Consider the following 19,112-nt stretch of genomic DNA (forward strand, 5'->3'; position numbering starts at 1 on the left):
ATCTTGCTTATTATATAATACTTATTTAAATTACTTATGAATTATCTTGGAAAGTGTGATAAAGATTTTTAATTTTAGTTTTCAACATGTACCTATAATTTCTGATTCATTTTATTTTTTTATATTCCCGTTTAAAAAGACATATTATGACAATTTTTACACAACTCGTTACCGTAAACTTATTAGATACTTACTAGATGCTCACAAAAATTTATATAATAAATATATAATTTAAACTAAAAATACTTAATTTTAAAATTCTGTATTTTTTTTCTTAACTAATATTTGTATGTATAATCTCCAAAAAAAGTATAAAGAAACAAAAGATGATATTAGAGAAAGGAAAAGATTTAAATGAATAAGTAATTGTTCGCTGTTTACCTGAGTAAGATACAAAGAGGAATATTGCTCGGACCCCCCACCCCCAACCCTCCACTGGGGATATTTACAAAGTATTTACAAATTTTGCTAGCCTAGTCAGTTTATTTTGAGATTTCATGTGAACAAGTTTACATAAATAGTAATTGTGATTTGAAACTATTTTTTCCAATTGATTTTCGGATTTTACGTAAAAATGTCTAAATTCGTATCACAAACCAAACTTGATGCAGCTAAAGCATTATTGGAACTACGATTTTTTCGTAGCGGAAATGAAGAAATGAAAAGTAAGTTAGATTTTTTCAAAATTTAAAAACTATTTTTTTTAAATAATACTAAATATGCATGTCATGGTTTCCATTATATAATACAATTTATTACTTTTCAGGTGTCGAACATAATGTCGAAAATCCTCCGGCAACAAGAATCTCTACGGTACGATTATTTTTTCTTTTTTTTTCCTTATTTACTTACAATTTAATACTAAAAAGAGAATGAGAATACTGCACTGTTATGCTAATTTATTTATATATAATTGTGATTTTTATTTTAGACAAGATTTTTTCCTACGAACACCAGCACTCCAACGCCAAAGCCTTTTCTAGCAAAATGGAGGAACTCCTTCGAAACCGAAAAATTTGTAGACAAACAAATTCCAAAAAAGCACGAGATTCATACTCAAACAGAATTCATACCAGATTTGTTAAAAATAAAAAAGAGGGAAGAATTGATAAAGGAAATTATTGCAGAAAATTTAGCCCTTAAAAAACAGATTGAAGCATTACAAGAAAAGCGTTCTTCTAAAGATTCCTTAACTGTAAGTTCTTCTGAATCATCCAAAGAAGACTCCCCCGAGACTCTGGAAAGGAGTAACAAACGATATAAATCACATAATAATACTCAATCGGTAAAATATTCTTAATTATTATATTGTAATACAAACTATAATTAATCTTTCCGTCACTTATATATATATTTTATATATTTTTTTAGAGTTCTTATAAAGACGCTACAACTTCAAATGCAAAGAAGTTTAAAAACTTTAAAAATGAAGCACCAAATTCTAAAGCTCGAAATCAGTACTTAAGCGGCGGAGTGGTAAGTTTGCTAAGCTTTGTATTTTATAGCTGTAGTTTAAAGATAGAAAACCCAATATAATAGTTGGGTTCTTTGTGGGGTTGAGTGGAGAAAGTCAACGTCCCCCTTTGTTATACCAGAGAAGAGATAGTTCAATGCGCCGTAATGGCCTCATATATACATTCAATATGCATATAAAAAAATTATAAGTATTTGCTGCCTGTACATAAAAGATATGTTAGAAAATTTATTATGAGACGTGTGTATCTATGTAATAGACCATAAAACTATAATATTAATATAATATTTTTATCTCTTCGATGTCGATGGCTTTAGGCACGTTTATCTAAGAAACCGCTTAACTGATTTAAATGTTTTTTCAGTCTTAATTGCGTTTTGCCAAGCTTCCCTTAATGTTTAGTGCTTGGTTCTTTTAAATGGAGTTAAAAATAAAAAAATTAAATGAATGCTAAATATTTTTTTCAACAGTATTGCTACAAAATTATTGTTTTACAAAATTGACTGAAACTTTAATAGTATATATTAGAATATGAAAGTAATTCTGATTAGTAAATAAATAATTGTGTAGTTCAAGCGAACGAAACCAGAGGATGGGGCACAAGGGTGCGATTATAAATACGATAGGTTGTGGTTTCGTTCTTCTCAAGTGTAAAGGAAATATTTTATATTTTTATTGGAAGGATAGCCCTATTTTTTCAGCGTGAAGCTCAAAAAATGTATATTACAATAATTAAACACTTTTTTCAGGTTCCTATTGGCAACGGATATGCATTAGTTCCTGCACATCTTCTAAAGTGTATGGATTGGTCTTGTCACTCAAATGCGACTCGAAAATTATTGACAGCAGTATTCCCGAGGCAGTGAGTATTGCAGCAATCGTATTATTATTACCTATATAATTAATTAGAAAAAACAATACACTTATATTGTTATCCAGGTATTGCCTTTTCCTACATATTTCTTTTAATATCAATTATATTTTTGTAAATAAAAAAAGAACATATATTGTTTAGTAAATGTTTCTTTTTATTTATTTTAAACAGGGTTTTGGCAACTCATTCATTAACTGGAAAACGTTCTCCAGCATTTCCTAATAAGCCGCCAAAAAAGAAATTAAACGAATCGTTGGTACACGACATCGTGACTACGGTCTCTGAGAGATGTGGGGTCCCAGAAAACATAGTCAGGTTGGAATTTTTTGTTATATTTTAATCTGTCTATATGATACCGGCAATATGTATAGTGTACCTATAGAATATCTGTCAACGTAATAAAAAATATAAATATTATAGTCCTATTTCCTTGGAAATTAATTAAATTCTTAGGGATTGTATGAAGTAGTTATTGTTCCATCGACACTATGTAAAATAAATAGATCTTAGTTTATATTCACATATACGAGGTACAGGTTCAGCGGTTTTTAAATACAAGTTGGTTAGGTTAGAAACTTTTAAACTTAAAAACGACGAACCTAACCTAAATTCACCTACATTTAAAATCTTTAACTGCGGTGGCGTTAGTACATATGTAAACACCTATAAGAATCTGCCTGAAATGCAAACAAGTAAGCAAATCACTGCACAAGTATTGCCTGCCCGCATTTTCCCCCTTTTCTCGTTCTCGTCTTATACATACATTACCGCGTATTCGATATATTCCTTTATAGAATACCTAGGCAAAGTATAAAACGGTTAATATTTCATTAATTACTTACATGTTTTTGGTATTATACATACATATTGCCGAGGTATTACATAGAATGCCGAATATACAGATTTCCAGTAAAATTAATAATTATTAATAAAATATTTGATAAAATTTCCAGTAAAATATATTAGTATGTTAATTTCCACATTGCAAATAAAAAATAAAATAACATTTTCAGAACCAGTATTACAACTAAATGTGCGGATGAGAGCAAGATGCTTAGAACACGTCTGCAACCTAAAACAAAAATTAAGAAAACCAAGAAAGAAAATGTACCGCCGTCCGATGCCTCCGAAATTTCAGATTGATATTACTGTTCTACGTAAATAACACAGGCCGACAAAATTTAAAAAATTGTTAGACCCACAAACAGGACTATACTTTTCCGGCGGTTTTTAGTGTGCTGAACTTTTAGTTTAGTTTAGTTTAGTTTATACTTTATTGCACACAAATAAAAGAAAAAGAATAATACAAATAGTGCAGAAAAGAAATAACAAGTAATAAAAAAACAAGTATGCAAAGGCGGCCTTATTGCTTCAAGCAATCTCTTACAGGCAACCTTTGATAACAGCAAAGGACTTTTAGGTTAGGTTATCTCAAAAACCATACGTCGCAAAAGTATAGTCTCGTCTCCGGGTCCAAAATGTTGTCCACCTGTTTAATTGAATGTCTTTAAATGAATTGACTTAATAATTTGTAATATTAATTATTTTATTTTTTACTTTTATATATACGTTTATTCCTAACAATGTAAGATATCTTTAAAATCATTATTATGCTTTGCAAAATATAAATGTACCGTCAACAAAAGTGTAATATTTATTTCAAACATGATAATAGACAAGAGATGTCTAGAGATATACTGATATAAATGTAATAATACCATAAATTAAGAATTGAACTGAATCTGTATGTAATAATATCTCATTGGAAGGGATTGGGAGTCTACTTTTTAGTACAATATTTGACCTTTTAATTACGATTTTTGTGTTTTAAAATGTAAATATGTTTTGCTTATTTTAACAAAATCGAATTTTTTTAGGAACAGGTCAATATCTTGATTCTTTCCTTTTTTAATTATATTAATTCTATCTTTATCATAATGTAATCGGTGCACAGGTTGACTAGACTTTGCAATTGTAGTCCACCTTTGTAAACGCAATGTTTTTAATGTTGTTTTATTATGTATACTTAGTACAATAAAGAATATTATAATGTGCAATAATTTGTTACTTTTTACTCCCCCCTCGGGGCGTACTCGTAAGACCACTAAATAAAGTTAATTTAGAAGGATTGTTGTAAAGTCATTAGTCAAATATTACTCATAGTTGTTTAAGAGTTTAATAGGTTTAGTTATTTTAACACTAGCGGCCCGCACGCGGCTTAGCCCACTTGGACTACATGATTATTCCTTTAATAAACAAAATTAACTGACAGTCAAAGGTGTTGATCTTAATGAATAATTTAATTAATTAAGTAGTTCAGAAATAGACTTATTTAAATGTTAAACTATTGATTTGGGTAAAGATTTATAATTATCTAATCTTTGTTAAATAACTGTAATGAATGCATATTACAAAACATACTTACCCCCAAATCGAATCGAATAATCCAATATCGACATCGAATCCAAAACTATTATTCGAATAAATGAATCGAATATTCAATCGAAAATATTTAATTAGAATATCCTCCTTATTTTGAAAGCCGTTTTAAAATACAGATTTATTATAAGTATAAGCATAGATATGTATTGCTATATATTTGCAGGCAAACTCACGCCTTGAGTTCATTCAAATGCCGATTCAACTTTTTTTAATGACCCGATTTTGATGAAACAAACTTTAGATGTTTAATTGAATTAAAACAAAGCAATTAGTTAAAGTTTTATACATACGGACAGACAGACAAGAAATTAACATCGCATTGAAAGCGCAATTCTGAGTTTAAAGCATGCTGTCGAGCATTACAGAGAAAGAAGCACTCCTGTATGTGCTTCGATCTATTCATATACGATATCTTGTGGGAAAAGCTACAGCAGGTGGGACTGTTAGTAATCAACTACTTGTTAAGTGGGCAAACGAGTACTTGGAGACGTATAGGTTGGAATGTGGGGTGAGACAGGAAGGGTTGAGCTCCCCTAAGCTTTTTAACCTCTATGTCGGATGTGATATTGATGGTGTTCGTTTTAATAATATTAGTTACGCGGATGACATGGTGCTGCTGGCTCTCTCTGTTTTACACTTTTCTAAGTAGAAAAGTAAGATCTAACCTGGGTACAAATGCCCCTATAAACCGAGCTATGAAAAACTATAACTCAATTTTTAACATGGCAAAAATTTATATTTTTATAGACTCAGGTACATTATTTAAAAAAAAAAAAAAATATTTGTTACAATGTTAATAGAGAACTGTTTTTTGGCATTAATATTTATTTTTTGTTTACTCTTATTATATATTTTTTAACTAATGTAATATATTATATATACTTATTTTTTATTTATACATTTTTGGTAGTATGGTTGTAGAATCATTTTTAATTGTTTTTAAATTAGGTGTAGAATATTAGGTTTTAGAATACCTGCTTTTAGTTATAATCATGTTGAGCTAGCCTGCAAGTGGGATGTACAATGTAAAACATTTTTAAACCTTTGTACTTTTGTTTAAAATGTTTGTATGTTACGTTGGCTTGCCTAATAATTAAATAAAAAAATAAAATAAATATGCTGAAGTGCATGGATTTACAATAATAAGAGTGAAGCATGATTTAGATATTAAGCAAGAGCGCAGGGCGTTGTCGATCAGGGCGAACGTGTTGGCTCGCATATTTGCTCGTTGCTCCACACTAGTTAAGATTACGCTTTTTAAAGCCTACTGTACTTCTTTTTATACGAGCAGTCGTGGATCAACTTTACTCAAAAGTCGTATAGCGCGTTGCGTGTTCAAGGAGGCGTGTGCCTACACCTTCAGGGCATTGCTGGGGCTGCCGCGGTACTGTAGCGCCTCGAGTATGTTTGCGCACGCAGGGGTCGACAGTTTCCCGGCCATTCTCCGTAAAAAGGCAAGCTCTCTTTTAAGGCGAGTGCGCAAAAGCCGCAACTGTATCTTGAAGGCTATCGACGCCAGTGGGGGCTGTCCGCTGATCTGTCATATGTGTGACGTAACCAAGTCACTTTCAGTTATTAAGTATTAACACTAGATATTAAGGTTTATTGCATTTTACTAACATTTTTTTATTTATGTTGTTCTTTCCATATATTACTTTTAATGTGTGCAATAAAGTATATTCTATTCTATTCTATTTTTGGATCATTGGTTATCCGATTAATAAACATTTTTATTTATTATTTTTATTTCATTATTCTTTTTAAGTGTCCCTCTGTCCATTTCAGTCAAAAATACTAAATATACAGACAAAATATTTTTACTGTTTTATAATTTTGTAAATTTTACAGGAATTTAGAAAATAATTTATGTACATATAACTCGTTTGTTTGCCTCCAGCGGCGGCAGTAAATCACGAACGGAGTATTTTAATACTAAGTTCTCTCTGCCTATCCTGCTGTGTGCGGGAGAAGCGTGAATAAAAAAGACCAATACAATTCATAAAATATCATTATAATTCATATATTAACGTAAAAGTATATTAATCTTTCAAAAAAAATATACAATTATATTAAGTTAAAATAGCTAAATCTATTAAACTCTTAGAAAGCTATGAGTAATATTTGACTAATGACTTTACAACAATCCTTCTAAATTAAGTTTATTTAGTGGTCTTAGGAGTACGCCCCAAGGGGGGAGTAAAAAGTAACAAACACTATTGCACATTATAATATTCTTTATTGTACTAAGTATACATAATAAAACAACATTAAAAACATTTAGTTTACAAAGGTGGAATACAATTGCAAAGTCTAGTCAACCCTGGGGACCGAACACATTATGATAAAGATAGAATTAATATAATAAAAAAAGGATAATATAATAAAAAAAGGATAATCTAGATATTATTCATAAAAATGACATATTACTGAACATCTTCGATGTACATTTAGAAACACAAAAATCTTAATTAAAAAGAAATATCGTAATAAAAAGTATTCATAGATTCTACGAAGACGCCAAAAAATATTGTAAATATTGAGGCAACATCGTCAATCGTCAAATGTTTGAAATCGATTCGAAAATATGCAATATAATTGAAATAAATATTACACTTTTGATGACGTTTTATACATTTATATTTTGCATAGCATATGTTTTAAAGATATCACACATTTATAAGAATAAACCAATCTACAAAAGTAAGAAATAAAGTAATAACTATTATAAAAAATTAAATCAACTACATTTAAATGTTTACGTAGAATAACATCAATCCTCGGAAATTTTAGAAGCCTCCAACGACGATACATTTTTCTTCTTCGTTTATTTAAACTTTTTGGCTTAGATTGCAGACGTGTTCTAAGCATCTTGCTTTCATCCGCACATTTAGTCGTCATGCTGGTTCTGAAAATGTTATTTAATTTTTTATTTGTTATATGAAAATTGGCATATTATTATATAACTTAACTGTAAATCTATACATTCGGCATTGTATGTTATACCTCGATCAATATGTAAAATACCCCTAAAAACTATATGTTGTTTTTACCTATCATTTTTTTAATGAATTGTATAGGTAGGTAGTATTAATACGATTGCTATTTGCTACAATACTCACAAACAAATATTAACGCTAGGGGTTTTTTACCCCTTAACTCCCTTACTGTAAGGGCTAGAGACAAAAAAAATGGTGTGTCGCTATTTCAGATAAAAAGCAATTTAATCATATTAAAAATAATTAATTAGAAGCCAGTGCAACTTACCCATGGTTTTCGGGATAGACCCATTTTGAAGTAGCCAAAGGCTGCTATTAGTTTGATGTGGTCAAGCACGGCCTGCATTCTGGCCTGCGGATTGATGATTTCGTCCGCGTTGACCGCCTCCATATATTCCGAGAATAAGACGTCTCGTCGTCGTTGCGTAGGAACGCATACGGGGGCGGTGGCCGGACTTGGTTTCAACTTCGGCGTAGATTTGACGCATGCCTTCGTGGTTGGAGTCGGTGCTGGAATATACACCTGCGGAGCTGAGGGCGACGCAGATGTCCATGTATAATTAGGATGCGCGTTACAGTTTTGAGCGGAATGGCCGTAAATTTGGCAGCGATGGCACTGCTCTTTAAGTCCACGGTTCCTTAGGGGTTCCACACGGATGCCTGTGAGTGAACAGATCGACTGAACATTGAATATTTGCTTTCCCTCGGGGGAAAGATCCAATATAACGTGGAAACTATCGTACATTTTCTTTGTTTCGAAGTGGTACATATGGTGCACCTCGCGGACTGGGTATCCTTGAGACTTAATGCCCTCCAGGATAAAATTAGTTTCGAATTCTTTTGGGAGACCCTTTATAACGACATGGAGAGCGTCTTTCAAAGCGTATGTGTAGAAGCCAACGTTAGTTTCCCTGAGATGGGACGTAAGACGGTGGTGGTCCGAGATTACAGCGCACTGGACCTTAATGCCCTCCTGAGTTGACCGCGCTGAGGTGAACTTCACTTTTTGCGCGAGCATCCAGTCGGACACTTTGATCCATTTGCTCTTCTCTTGAATGATAACCGGTGGCGGCGGTCTAACGCGCGGAGGGATCGCGGTCGCGGGGACCTGAAGGGCCGTCGGTGATGGCGCGGATGCGGGGGACTGCAGGGCAGTCGGTGATGGCGCGCGGGCCAGGGCCTGAGGGGCCACATTTGACTTAACCGCGGGAAGCGGGAAAACGGTGTCGCCACTACTGACACGCGCGGCAGGTGCGTTAATAATGGCCGATTTATTCGGTTTTTTGGAGGACGCAGTCTTTTTCACAACTTTCACCTTCCTCTTCGCTGCTTTAGTGACGGTTTCGAAACCGCCGTCTACGCATTCCGCGGTTACTTCCATCTCGGTGTCGATACTTGTGCATGCCCGGGCATCGGTTGGTGGTTTCGGATCCTGGTTGGTTCTCTCGAATCGCTCGGGAGAGTTAACTGGTGACTGTGCAAAGGTTATTAAATCGTCGAACGCGGTCGGGTTGTTCTCAAGGTAATCTATGAGAATGTCCAGTCCTCCAACTAGACTACACTCGTCCATTATCGGATAGGGTCCCTGAAGAGGTGTAAAATAAGAAATTAAATCTCAGTATTCTTGAGTTTAGATCGGGTGAAGCAAGGCTGGAACCACAGCACAACACTGCTCTTCACTACACAACACGCACACACGATAGTGGAGTACGTCCTCGAGACCGCACACACAATTAGTATCGGACTTAAGCAGAGCAACTTGGTCGAAAACACAAACGTCTAAGCGGTTGGGCTGCCGGCGCGAGAATAGCAAATTTGTTAGGCTACTTTTTAAATGTGCCCGGTGAAGAGGTGGGGGCCCCCAGCAATATTCCTCTCTTTGTATCTAACTCAGGTAAATAGCGAACAATTACTTATTCATTTGAATCTTTTCCTTTCTCTACAATACAATCTTTTGTTCCTTTATACTTATTATTGGAGATTAAAAAAAATATAAACATTTTTCATTCGCTTATTTCCTGAAAGTTTTATAGAACTATTTATATAATAAATATTATGTTTTTCGTTTTAAGACAGAGTTATTCAAGGAAAAGAAAAGGAAAAGGTGTTGGTTCACCCGCGATTATTAACCGCTAATTAATACCGCTGCAAAATTTGTTTCTTTTTTTTGTATTTATATAAATGTTTTAACACAGTAGCATGATTGTAATGTCTGAATAAAGAGGCTATTATTATTATTATTCAAGGAAAATGTTCATGTTCTATTTATAAGAGTTACTTATATTGAACAAATATACATCATTTCAATTCGATCGAAAACAAAAGATTATGTTGATATAACGTTATATTTTAAATAAATATTTTAAAAAATATATACAAAAACAAAAGTTAAATAAACATTTATGGCCCATATTAAACAAGATTGTTAATTTAATTAAAAAAAAAAACAAACGACTATGCAACAGATGCGACAGTATTACAAAACTGTTTGTATTCAAATATCTCTAGCAATGTAATATTTTTAATAAAATATATATAAAAATAAATGTACATACTCGATGAATCAAAATCATCTTACAATACACTACACGGAGTGTCTTAACACTATGTTCCCTCTGCCTACCCTGTTGTGTGTGCAATATAGTGTAATGCGGATTTATTTCATTAATTTTTTATTGGCGTAATAAAAAAAATGGTTAATTCTTTACAGGTTTAAAAAATATGCGTTTTTAAACGTAAACAAATATACCTAAGCAACGAATAGAGGTACTACTTCTCTGGATTTTTTTTTCTTTTTATTTATTATGATTAAAATATAAATAATCAGTTTTAGAAAATATCGTAGTTCCAATATATATTTGGATGGATAGATAGGTACTTCGTAAACCTTACATCCTTATTTATTACCTATAATAATTTTAACGTATGTTGAATGTTTTGCCTTGACACCAGAGCGAAGAAATGGAAGTATAAACGTAGACAAATATTTCACTTCCTCGAGTGGGGATCGAACCCACACCCATCGCGTTACAGTCTCACCCTTGTGCCGCTACACCACGATGGCCTCAATATAAATTATTAAAAACTTATCTTTTTTTTTACGCTGTATTCCGCATATAGTAACGTAGGTAGAGGTTATTTAGTGTTAAGATACTCAGTTCTCCACTTTCCGTCAAGTTTTCTACCTATGGAACTGAACGCCTCGTATAACCAGAGCGAAGAAATAAAAATATTAAACATTTCATTTCCCCGAGTGGGAACCAAACCCACAATCTGTCCCATTTACTCACACTTTGTGCCCCTGCGCCACGAGTAGCCTCAAAAGTAAATTAAGGTAAATAATAATAAAACTATGGAAATGTGACATTTTCACAGCAAAATAATAAAAAAATAATATAAATTCAGATAAGTTAGTAAGCCTAATTATCACCAGGCAGTCTGCCATGTTCAAGAAAGCTCTTTCTAATTTCGTTATCTAAATAACCCCTAATAGATTATGGATTCTAAGAACGAATGTTCATTAATGTTTATTGCCCCTAGCAATAAATCCTTTTTTGTCCCTTTTCTCACAAAAAAAAAAATTTTTAGGAAATTCCCAGAACTATTTTTCTTTTGTTCCTTTATTGGTAAGTGCAATAAAAATTAATTAGCGTAAATTCGTTCTTGGAATCTATAATCTACAGCGATTATTTAGACAAAATAAAATTGAGAAATCTTTCTTCAATGTCACGGACTACCTGGTAAAAACCTAATATCGTAAAGATTTTTCAGTATTTTAGAAAATAAACTATTTAACATTGTTTCAAAAGGTTTTAATATAAATTAATTATTGATATTTTTTTATTCGTATTATAACATAAGTTTCATATATTTAGCTAAAATACGGGCGGCTTGAAAAATGGCGGCAGCTTTTATTTGTCATACTCATCACGATCCTAATGTCTAAATATCGGTACGTTAACGGCCGGTTTCCGAATTGAGAAAAGTACAATTTCTCAACTGAGAATTCTCAAGTGGTTGAGCACGCACTTAAGTTTTTTACGCACACACACACACTTCGTACTTTCGTCAAACTGATCATTTGCTCAAATACCTTTGAGCACAGCTGTTACGTTCCCATACAGGTATAAAAACCGATACTTATCGGTAATATGTTAAATTGTGTACTAAGTTGAGTGTAAAACAAAATTAACATTCCTAAATTGTATAACGTATTCGTGTAATTATTATTTCGTTTAGTAGTGCTTTTTAAAACGAATAATTTCAAATATTAAAATATTCATAACTATAGTAAGGTAAGTGACGGTAACTTCGTGATAGTACGTGGTTTCGTGAGTTTTGCTTCTGGCAAAAATAATAAGCAATTTAAGTATTATTTACGGAAACTATATATTGGTATATAATCTTTATACTTTCAACTGTCTAAAAACTAAGTAACAATATTTTAATGATAAAATTGAGCGTATAGCGACATTTTAAACGCAGAGTTGGCTACAAACTGCATTGTAACGTGTCTGCGATGCTTGCGACCGTAAGACTAGGGTAAGAATTTCTTAAGGTTGTAGAAAGACAAAAGTAAGTTATTCGAATAAAACATTGAATATATGCTTTTTTGTATTCTATAATTAAACATTTTATTGAAAAAAAAAATAGATGGAAGCATAAAATTCTTTTAAAATTGCAATAAATCGATTCACGAAATAGCAGACATTTTATTTATCAAGTGTCCGCTATTTCGTGTTACTACCGAATTAGGGAAATCTTAGATACTTTTTAATAAATTTATATTTATGTTATAACTAAGATAATTTAAATTTAAAGCTTAAAATCAGTTACTGTATTTATTAAAGTTTCTCGTGATCGAAATTCGGTATATGTTTTGTCCACTTAAATTTCTATATTACTATTTTAAAGGTAACCTGAATTGGTAATTTTAAGCTAAATTCGTATAGGTACTGCCAATGTAATTTTATTTTTTAATCAACCTTTATAATTTATTTTTGTGTATTTTATCGAATATACGTAGTTGTTAATGATTACTTTACATAATGTAAAAAATACTGAATAAACAGAACTGCGGAAGTTACTAAAATCAGTAACACGAAATAAGATCCCCTACATTTCATTATTTTCTCTAACTTCGTGACAAATAAATCTACGTAAAATCAGCACATTGACTTCTTTGTCTTTGTTAATAGTGTTTATCTTAGTCTTGTTATAAGTCTAAATAAAGATCTTTTTATTTTTTCAAGAATTTTTCAGGAATATAATATATACCTACTAAACACAAAACGCCGTACAAACTGGTTGCGAAAATATATAGTTCTATAAACTGGCATACCTAGCTTCAAAAAAATTAAGTTGAATTTTGAGTTTTTTTATATATTTTTTATAAAAAAAATATATAAACGTTCAAAAATGTAGTTTTTTTAAAACTGAGCTTATATAATTTGTAAATTATAAAAGTTGGGGCTACTCGTGGCGCAGAAGTACAAAGTGTGACTGTAAAACCGACTGGTTGTGGGTTCGATCCCCACTCCAGGAGATGAAAATAGGAATAGTATAGAAAATAGAAAATATTTATTTAAATTTATATTTCAGGCAAAGCACGGCGTTGAGTTGTGCCACTTAACATGCTTTGACTCCGGAATTCCGCAGAAAGTGGGGAACGGAGTGTTTTAAAAACACTAGGTTCCTACCTATCTACATACCTACCTATCTACCTACCTATCTACCTACCTACCTATATACCTACCTACCTACCTAGGCCTATCCTGCTGTGTGCGGGATACAGCGTGAAGATGATTTAATTTGATTTGATTTTTTTTATGAAAGTTTTAATGTCGTTAAGCTGATCTACCTTTTTTTTTTTATTTACAAATTCTTTACAATCCAAACCAATAAAGGTGTTAATTTTTTTTATTATAAAACCTCACTCGCGAGGTAAAAACTTGTGACCCGAAATAGGGGACACAAACTCACGAAGTTAGAAACAGAGCTAAATTTTATCACGAAGTAGGGTTCAAATTAGAGGTCCACAAATAAATTAATATAAAAATTAAGGTTAAGTTAAACCGCATAATTCACACATTAAATTACTGCCAAAAGACCCACTTTGATCACACTAAAATTTGCAAATTCATATAACCTTTAATAATGTATTTACAATAGTTTAAAGTTATGAGAGCCTTAAACTGCCGAACTCCCGTACATTTACCTTAATTGATCGTGTTTCACGTGTTTAAATAAAACGGATTATTAATGTCAACCGGAAAATAAATATATACAGCAGTGTCCCTTTATTTCTAATAAGCTTTAAAATGAATAATAAACAAAAAACTAAGCGGTCACCTAAGTAACTCCACTTGAGAAGAAAAAACACTCTGCTTTCAATAGTATCAAAGTAAGTATGTTCAATAACACTGTTCTCTGTTTAGAAAAAACTCTGTTCTGTGTTTAGAAAAAACGATACTTGGAGCAATTATCTGTTCAAACAAATGAAGACTTTTCTTTACAACTATCGACTAGCAGCCAAGCCGAGCAAACTGTGGTTGTTGAAGTGACAAATAATTAAAGTGTATGTAGTCTTTAAAATGATTAAATAATTTATATTTTTTATAACATAACTATATCTATAGTGTTACAATATATCTCATTTAAATGATAAAATAAACTTTAATAATGTCTAAACAGAACATTTTTTCTAGAAGAGTTGTGGGAATTTTATGTTAATATTTTTTTTGTTTCCAGATTATTATAAATGAAGATCTACTAAAAGATTTGAAGAAGAAGTGTACTGATGAACAGGTTTAAAGTGTTATTGGAAACAAATGTATTTTGGGAAACTTATGAAATATCACCTCTTGTGGTGGTTGAACAGTTTCCAAAACGTGCCAGTTCAATTCCTATTTTTATATGATTTCCAAATAAATAGTAATACAAGCTTATAATTTATGTTAAAATTGTTTTTAATTCCCTCAATATTTTTTCAGAAAAATATTAAGAAAACAGGTGGTGGATCCTTTACACCTACTATAACGGAGAATGAATACCAAATACTCTTAGTTTTGGATAATCAAATACACCCCAATGTAAACCCATATGATGAAGCAGCTGAATATTTTGGTAGACCTAGCTCCTTAAATTTATAACTAACCAAAAAGTATATTGATATATTCATTAAAATTATTTTTTTCAGGTCAAAATGTTGAAGAAAATTCCAAAAAAGAGTTGGAACAAAAATGCAATCTATCGGAAAAGGAAACGAAAACTGCAAAGAACTACCTTATCAAAAACACAATCAGCAGAAGCGCTAAAAATAATTTATTTAAAAAAAAAAATTGGAGTTGGCCTATTACCAAAAAAAAACTGAAATGCAAAGGTTTAGGTCTGAAAAAAAGAAAAATGAATTAGAAATTGAAATATTAAAGATTAAACTAGAAAAGGCCAAAAAGGATTTAATTATATAGGAAATATATATAGGAATATAAAAAAAATACATTTATAAGTATGATATTCCTTTATATCATACTTATAAATGTATTTTTTTTTACTTTTTTATTTTATTTAGTTTTTTTTTCTTTAATTTTAGTGTGGACTGATATTATTATAGAAATATTTAAAAAAAACATGTTCCTAATTGTTAAATGAAAATGTTAAGTTAAAATTTTATACTATTATTATCAATATCTGTGATTTTTGAGACTGCTAGGTTTTAAATAGGATTAAAAAAACAAATTTTATGCAAAAATTTTTTTTATTTATTAGCCTTTTATGTAGACAAATACTATTTAATAAAGACTACAAAGAACCTATATACAAATACTATTTAACACTTAATATTATACTGATATAAATTTAATCTAATACAATGAGCCATGAGCCACAAGAGCTTGAACAAAAAAATTTTAATAGATACAAGTAACAAATAGATTTGTTACTTGTATGTATTAATTTTTTTTTACATTCTTAATAATAATAAACTTAAAACACTGTAGTGATAAAATACACATGAATAAAATACACTTATATAATGTGAAATATATATTATTCTATTTCTATGTTGTGAAATAATTTTCCACAATTGCTGTCCTCGCAGCAAAATGTTGGGTATGGGCTTGGGGTACTGCTTCATCATAGTGGTCTTCTTGTGCAAGTTTATCTTGCACAATGTAATCCTCAAGATGAAGAGTCATGTCATGCAACACAACACAAGCCACAATAACTTTAAGCACCTTCGGTAGCTTAAGTTGCATTCCTGATTGCAGACAGGGAAACCTCCTTTTTAAAACACCAAAATATCTCTCTATTGTGTTGCGTGTTGTTATGTGGGCTTGATTCCCACGGGAAGGCTGGAATGGCCTTCAATGTTACCCGACCTTAACCCCATTGAACATTTATAGGATGAATTAGACCGCAGGATCTCTATTTCCATTAGATGCATCAGAAATTTGTTTAAAAATAAAATTCTTAAAACATGGTTGACTATTCCGTCAAAACACTACAAAATCTTGTAGAATCAATGCCTAGACGACTTAAAGCAGTTCTACAGAATAATGGCAGTCATATAAAATTATTAAAGGTTAAGACATTGGCAGAGACACAATCTTAAAAATATTTTTTCAACATTTTCAACTATTTTCTATTTTCAATATTTTCTATTTTCTATTTTTCTATTTTCAACTTTTGGTATCCTAATTTCACTGTTTATTTGCCGAAAGTTATAGTTATAAAAGTTATGATAGTTCTTTTATTGATTAAAATACCATAAATTGATTATATTTTCATAAATAGATATTGGCGCCATACTTTTATTTGGTTTTATTATAATTCTCTCTCATTTATTACATTATTGATCATTTCAACTAACTTTTGGAGGGCAGTGTATATGTACACTAAATGGTATAAATATGTCCGCCCATGTTGGGGAGGCCACTCCAGCTACACCGACGACTCAGGACACCACGCTGGCTTTGTATGCGGACGACATCGCCCTCCTTACCAAATCGCTCAACCTCTCTCACGCCGCCATCAAGCTCCAACTGGCCCTCGATCTGCTGCCTAACTGGCTAGCAGAGTGGAGGCTCACCATCAACGTCAGCAAGACTCAGATCGTCTCCTTCGGATCGCATCTCAAGTTGCCTCCTCCGCTCAGTCTACAGGGCCAGCAGATCCCTTGGAGCCCCCACTCCACCTACCTGGGAGCGGTGATAGATAGGAGGTTGACCATGACCATGCCGCTGCGCACAAAACTGGCGCTCTACAATACCTACGTGGGGATTCGCCTCACATACGCGTCACCGGGGTGGTACTCCCTTGCCAGCCCACGCCAACGAAACATCCTGCAAGTGGTCCAAAACTCTGTCTTAAGGCGCCATTCTTTGTCCGCAACCGAACGCTCCACCGCTTTCTCAAGATGGAAAGCTTGGAGGAGCACATCGGCCGGCTCGCGTCCAACGCGTTTCGCCGTGCCGATGTATCGGACTACTTGCACCTCAAGGACATCGCCCCGTGGCACTCAAGACCGCCAGATTGTAAAGGTAATTATTCCAAATTATTTAAAATTTGTAACATACTCCCGTTAACTTTAAAACATATGTGGGCTACTCCCACTGATTATAATTTATTTATTTAATATTTAATTATATACTTACATGTCACATATTTATTTGTTAATTTAAAATCACTTTATTATAATAATATCAATTATTTCTAAAACAAAATTATTTATTTATTTCCTATACAAAACTCTCATATTATTTAAAAACTAAATTTACTATAACGTAATTGCTACATGAGTGGCGTCATTTAGTCAACAGGTGATCGTTAACTAGATGCAAATCACCAGCCAGTGAGTCGCAAACGTCCAACTAACGCGGATCCCTTGTCGCTCGCTATTCTATCGGCCATTTAATTAATTATCGCTATTTTCAACGTTCTCGTATTATATTCGTATATATTCGCTATTCACTCTTACTCTCTATTCTTTATATGTGTGGACTATTGTTGTATGTGCAATAAATATTTTGTGTAGTAAAAGACTATTTATTTTTACTAATCGCCGTATCACCCACCAAACTGGTGACCCCGAACAGTGCACATAATGAGTGATAGCAGTGAATCCGTTAAAACCGCGGGTTGGCGTAACGACGACCACGCGGACCATGTCACCGTCCGTCGTACGCGTAAGGTGCGCGTGCCAAGTGAACGACACGATTCGTCGTTGGGATGTCGAAATAATTTTAAAATCCCACAATTTTCTGCGGACGACCCTGAGATATGGTTTGCGTTATTAGAAGGACAATTCGACAATTATAATATTACCAACGACCATGCTAAGTACACTCATGTCATAACTAACCTGGACATGACAAATGCAAAAGTGGTAAAAGACATCATCATTAACCCTCCGACGGAAAATAAATATAAGAAAATTAAAATGGAATTAATACGGCGTCTGACTACTTCTCAAGAAAAGAAGGTTAAACAATTACTCACACATGAGGAGCTTGGGGACAGGAAGCCCTCGCAATTTTTGAGACACCTTCAAGACCTAGCAGGACCTTCGGTACCGGAACATTTTAATAAGACGATTTGGTGTAACCGTTTACCGAAGAATTTTCAAACTGTCCTTGCTTCTCAAACTACCCACACTCTAGAAAAATTATCGGATTTGGCAGATAAAATACAGGAAATAACTTCACCTTACAATGTTGCATCAAGATCGACTACTGCGCCAGTACATCCGCCCAGTGAGATTGCTGAGCTTAAAAATATGGTTAGTACTGAAGTTGGAAGAACACACTCGGCCTGCGTATCGTCTGAAGGCTCGCGGTTCATCACCTCATCATCGTTCCACTTCGCAGCAGAGGATAAGGTCGCAATCTAGTCACCAAAAGTACTCCTTGTAAAACCATGCGAATTTGGCAAAGCGGGAAACTCCAGGGGCAGTCGCTGATGGCGACTGACGATTGCCCCTCCTCTGCGAGTCACCTCTTCGTGAAGGACCACTCACCCGGCTGGGCTGACCGCCCAGGCGACCCTGGCTCATCCTCCCCTTCTTAGCCCCCATATTCCCCAAAACTACTCCCCCCTCGGAGAAGTAGCGCCTTCACAGCCACAACCCGATGACGCACCTATTTTATTAGGCGTCATCATAGGAGTGAAACCCGGTAATAGGGGCTCTCCCTGATGCCGCTCCCCTCGCTCCCCCAGGTGAGCAAGAAGGAAGAAAACACAACAAGGGAAGCCATTACTGTTTTGGTAACTGAAGAAGTAAGAAGAAATAAGGGGAAACTCTGCTGAAATAATAAAGAAACTACTAAGT

General features: G+C 33.1%; 2 protein-coding genes across 2 annotated transcripts; one reads left to right on the forward strand and one right to left on the reverse strand.

Moving 5' to 3' along the window:
• The first annotated feature begins 277 nt into the window (after positions 1-277).
• LOC146539105 (uncharacterized) lies at positions 278-4,865 on the forward strand. The gene is made up of 7 exons (XM_085185781.1): positions 278-665; positions 767-813; positions 932-1,285; positions 1,372-1,476; positions 2,224-2,336; positions 2,520-2,663; positions 3,362-4,865. The coding sequence occupies exons 1-7, from the start codon at positions 575-577 to the stop codon at positions 3,489-3,491; spliced, it is 984 nt and encodes a 327-aa protein (XP_085041907.1). The 5' UTR covers positions 278-574; the 3' UTR covers positions 3,492-4,865.
• A 2,141-nt stretch (positions 4,866-7,006) lies between these two features.
• Positions 7,007-14,215, reverse strand: LOC146539106 (uncharacterized). The gene is made up of 2 exons (XM_085185434.1): positions 8,055-14,215; positions 7,007-7,695 (listed from the first exon to the last, which is right to left on the reverse strand). Exons 1-2 carry the CDS (start codon positions 9,354-9,356, stop codon positions 7,678-7,680), a joined length of 1,320 nt encoding a protein of 439 aa, XP_085041560.1. The 5' UTR covers positions 9,357-14,215; the 3' UTR covers positions 7,007-7,677.
• Positions 14,216-19,112: the final 4,897 nt, after the last annotated feature.

This window comes from Heliconius melpomene, chromosome 5, assembly GCF_056956725.1.
Source record: "Heliconius melpomene rosina isolate 202511_hmr_F chromosome 5, ASM5695672v1, whole genome shotgun sequence".
NCBI lineage: Eukaryota > Metazoa > Arthropoda > Insecta > Lepidoptera > Nymphalidae > Heliconius > Heliconius melpomene.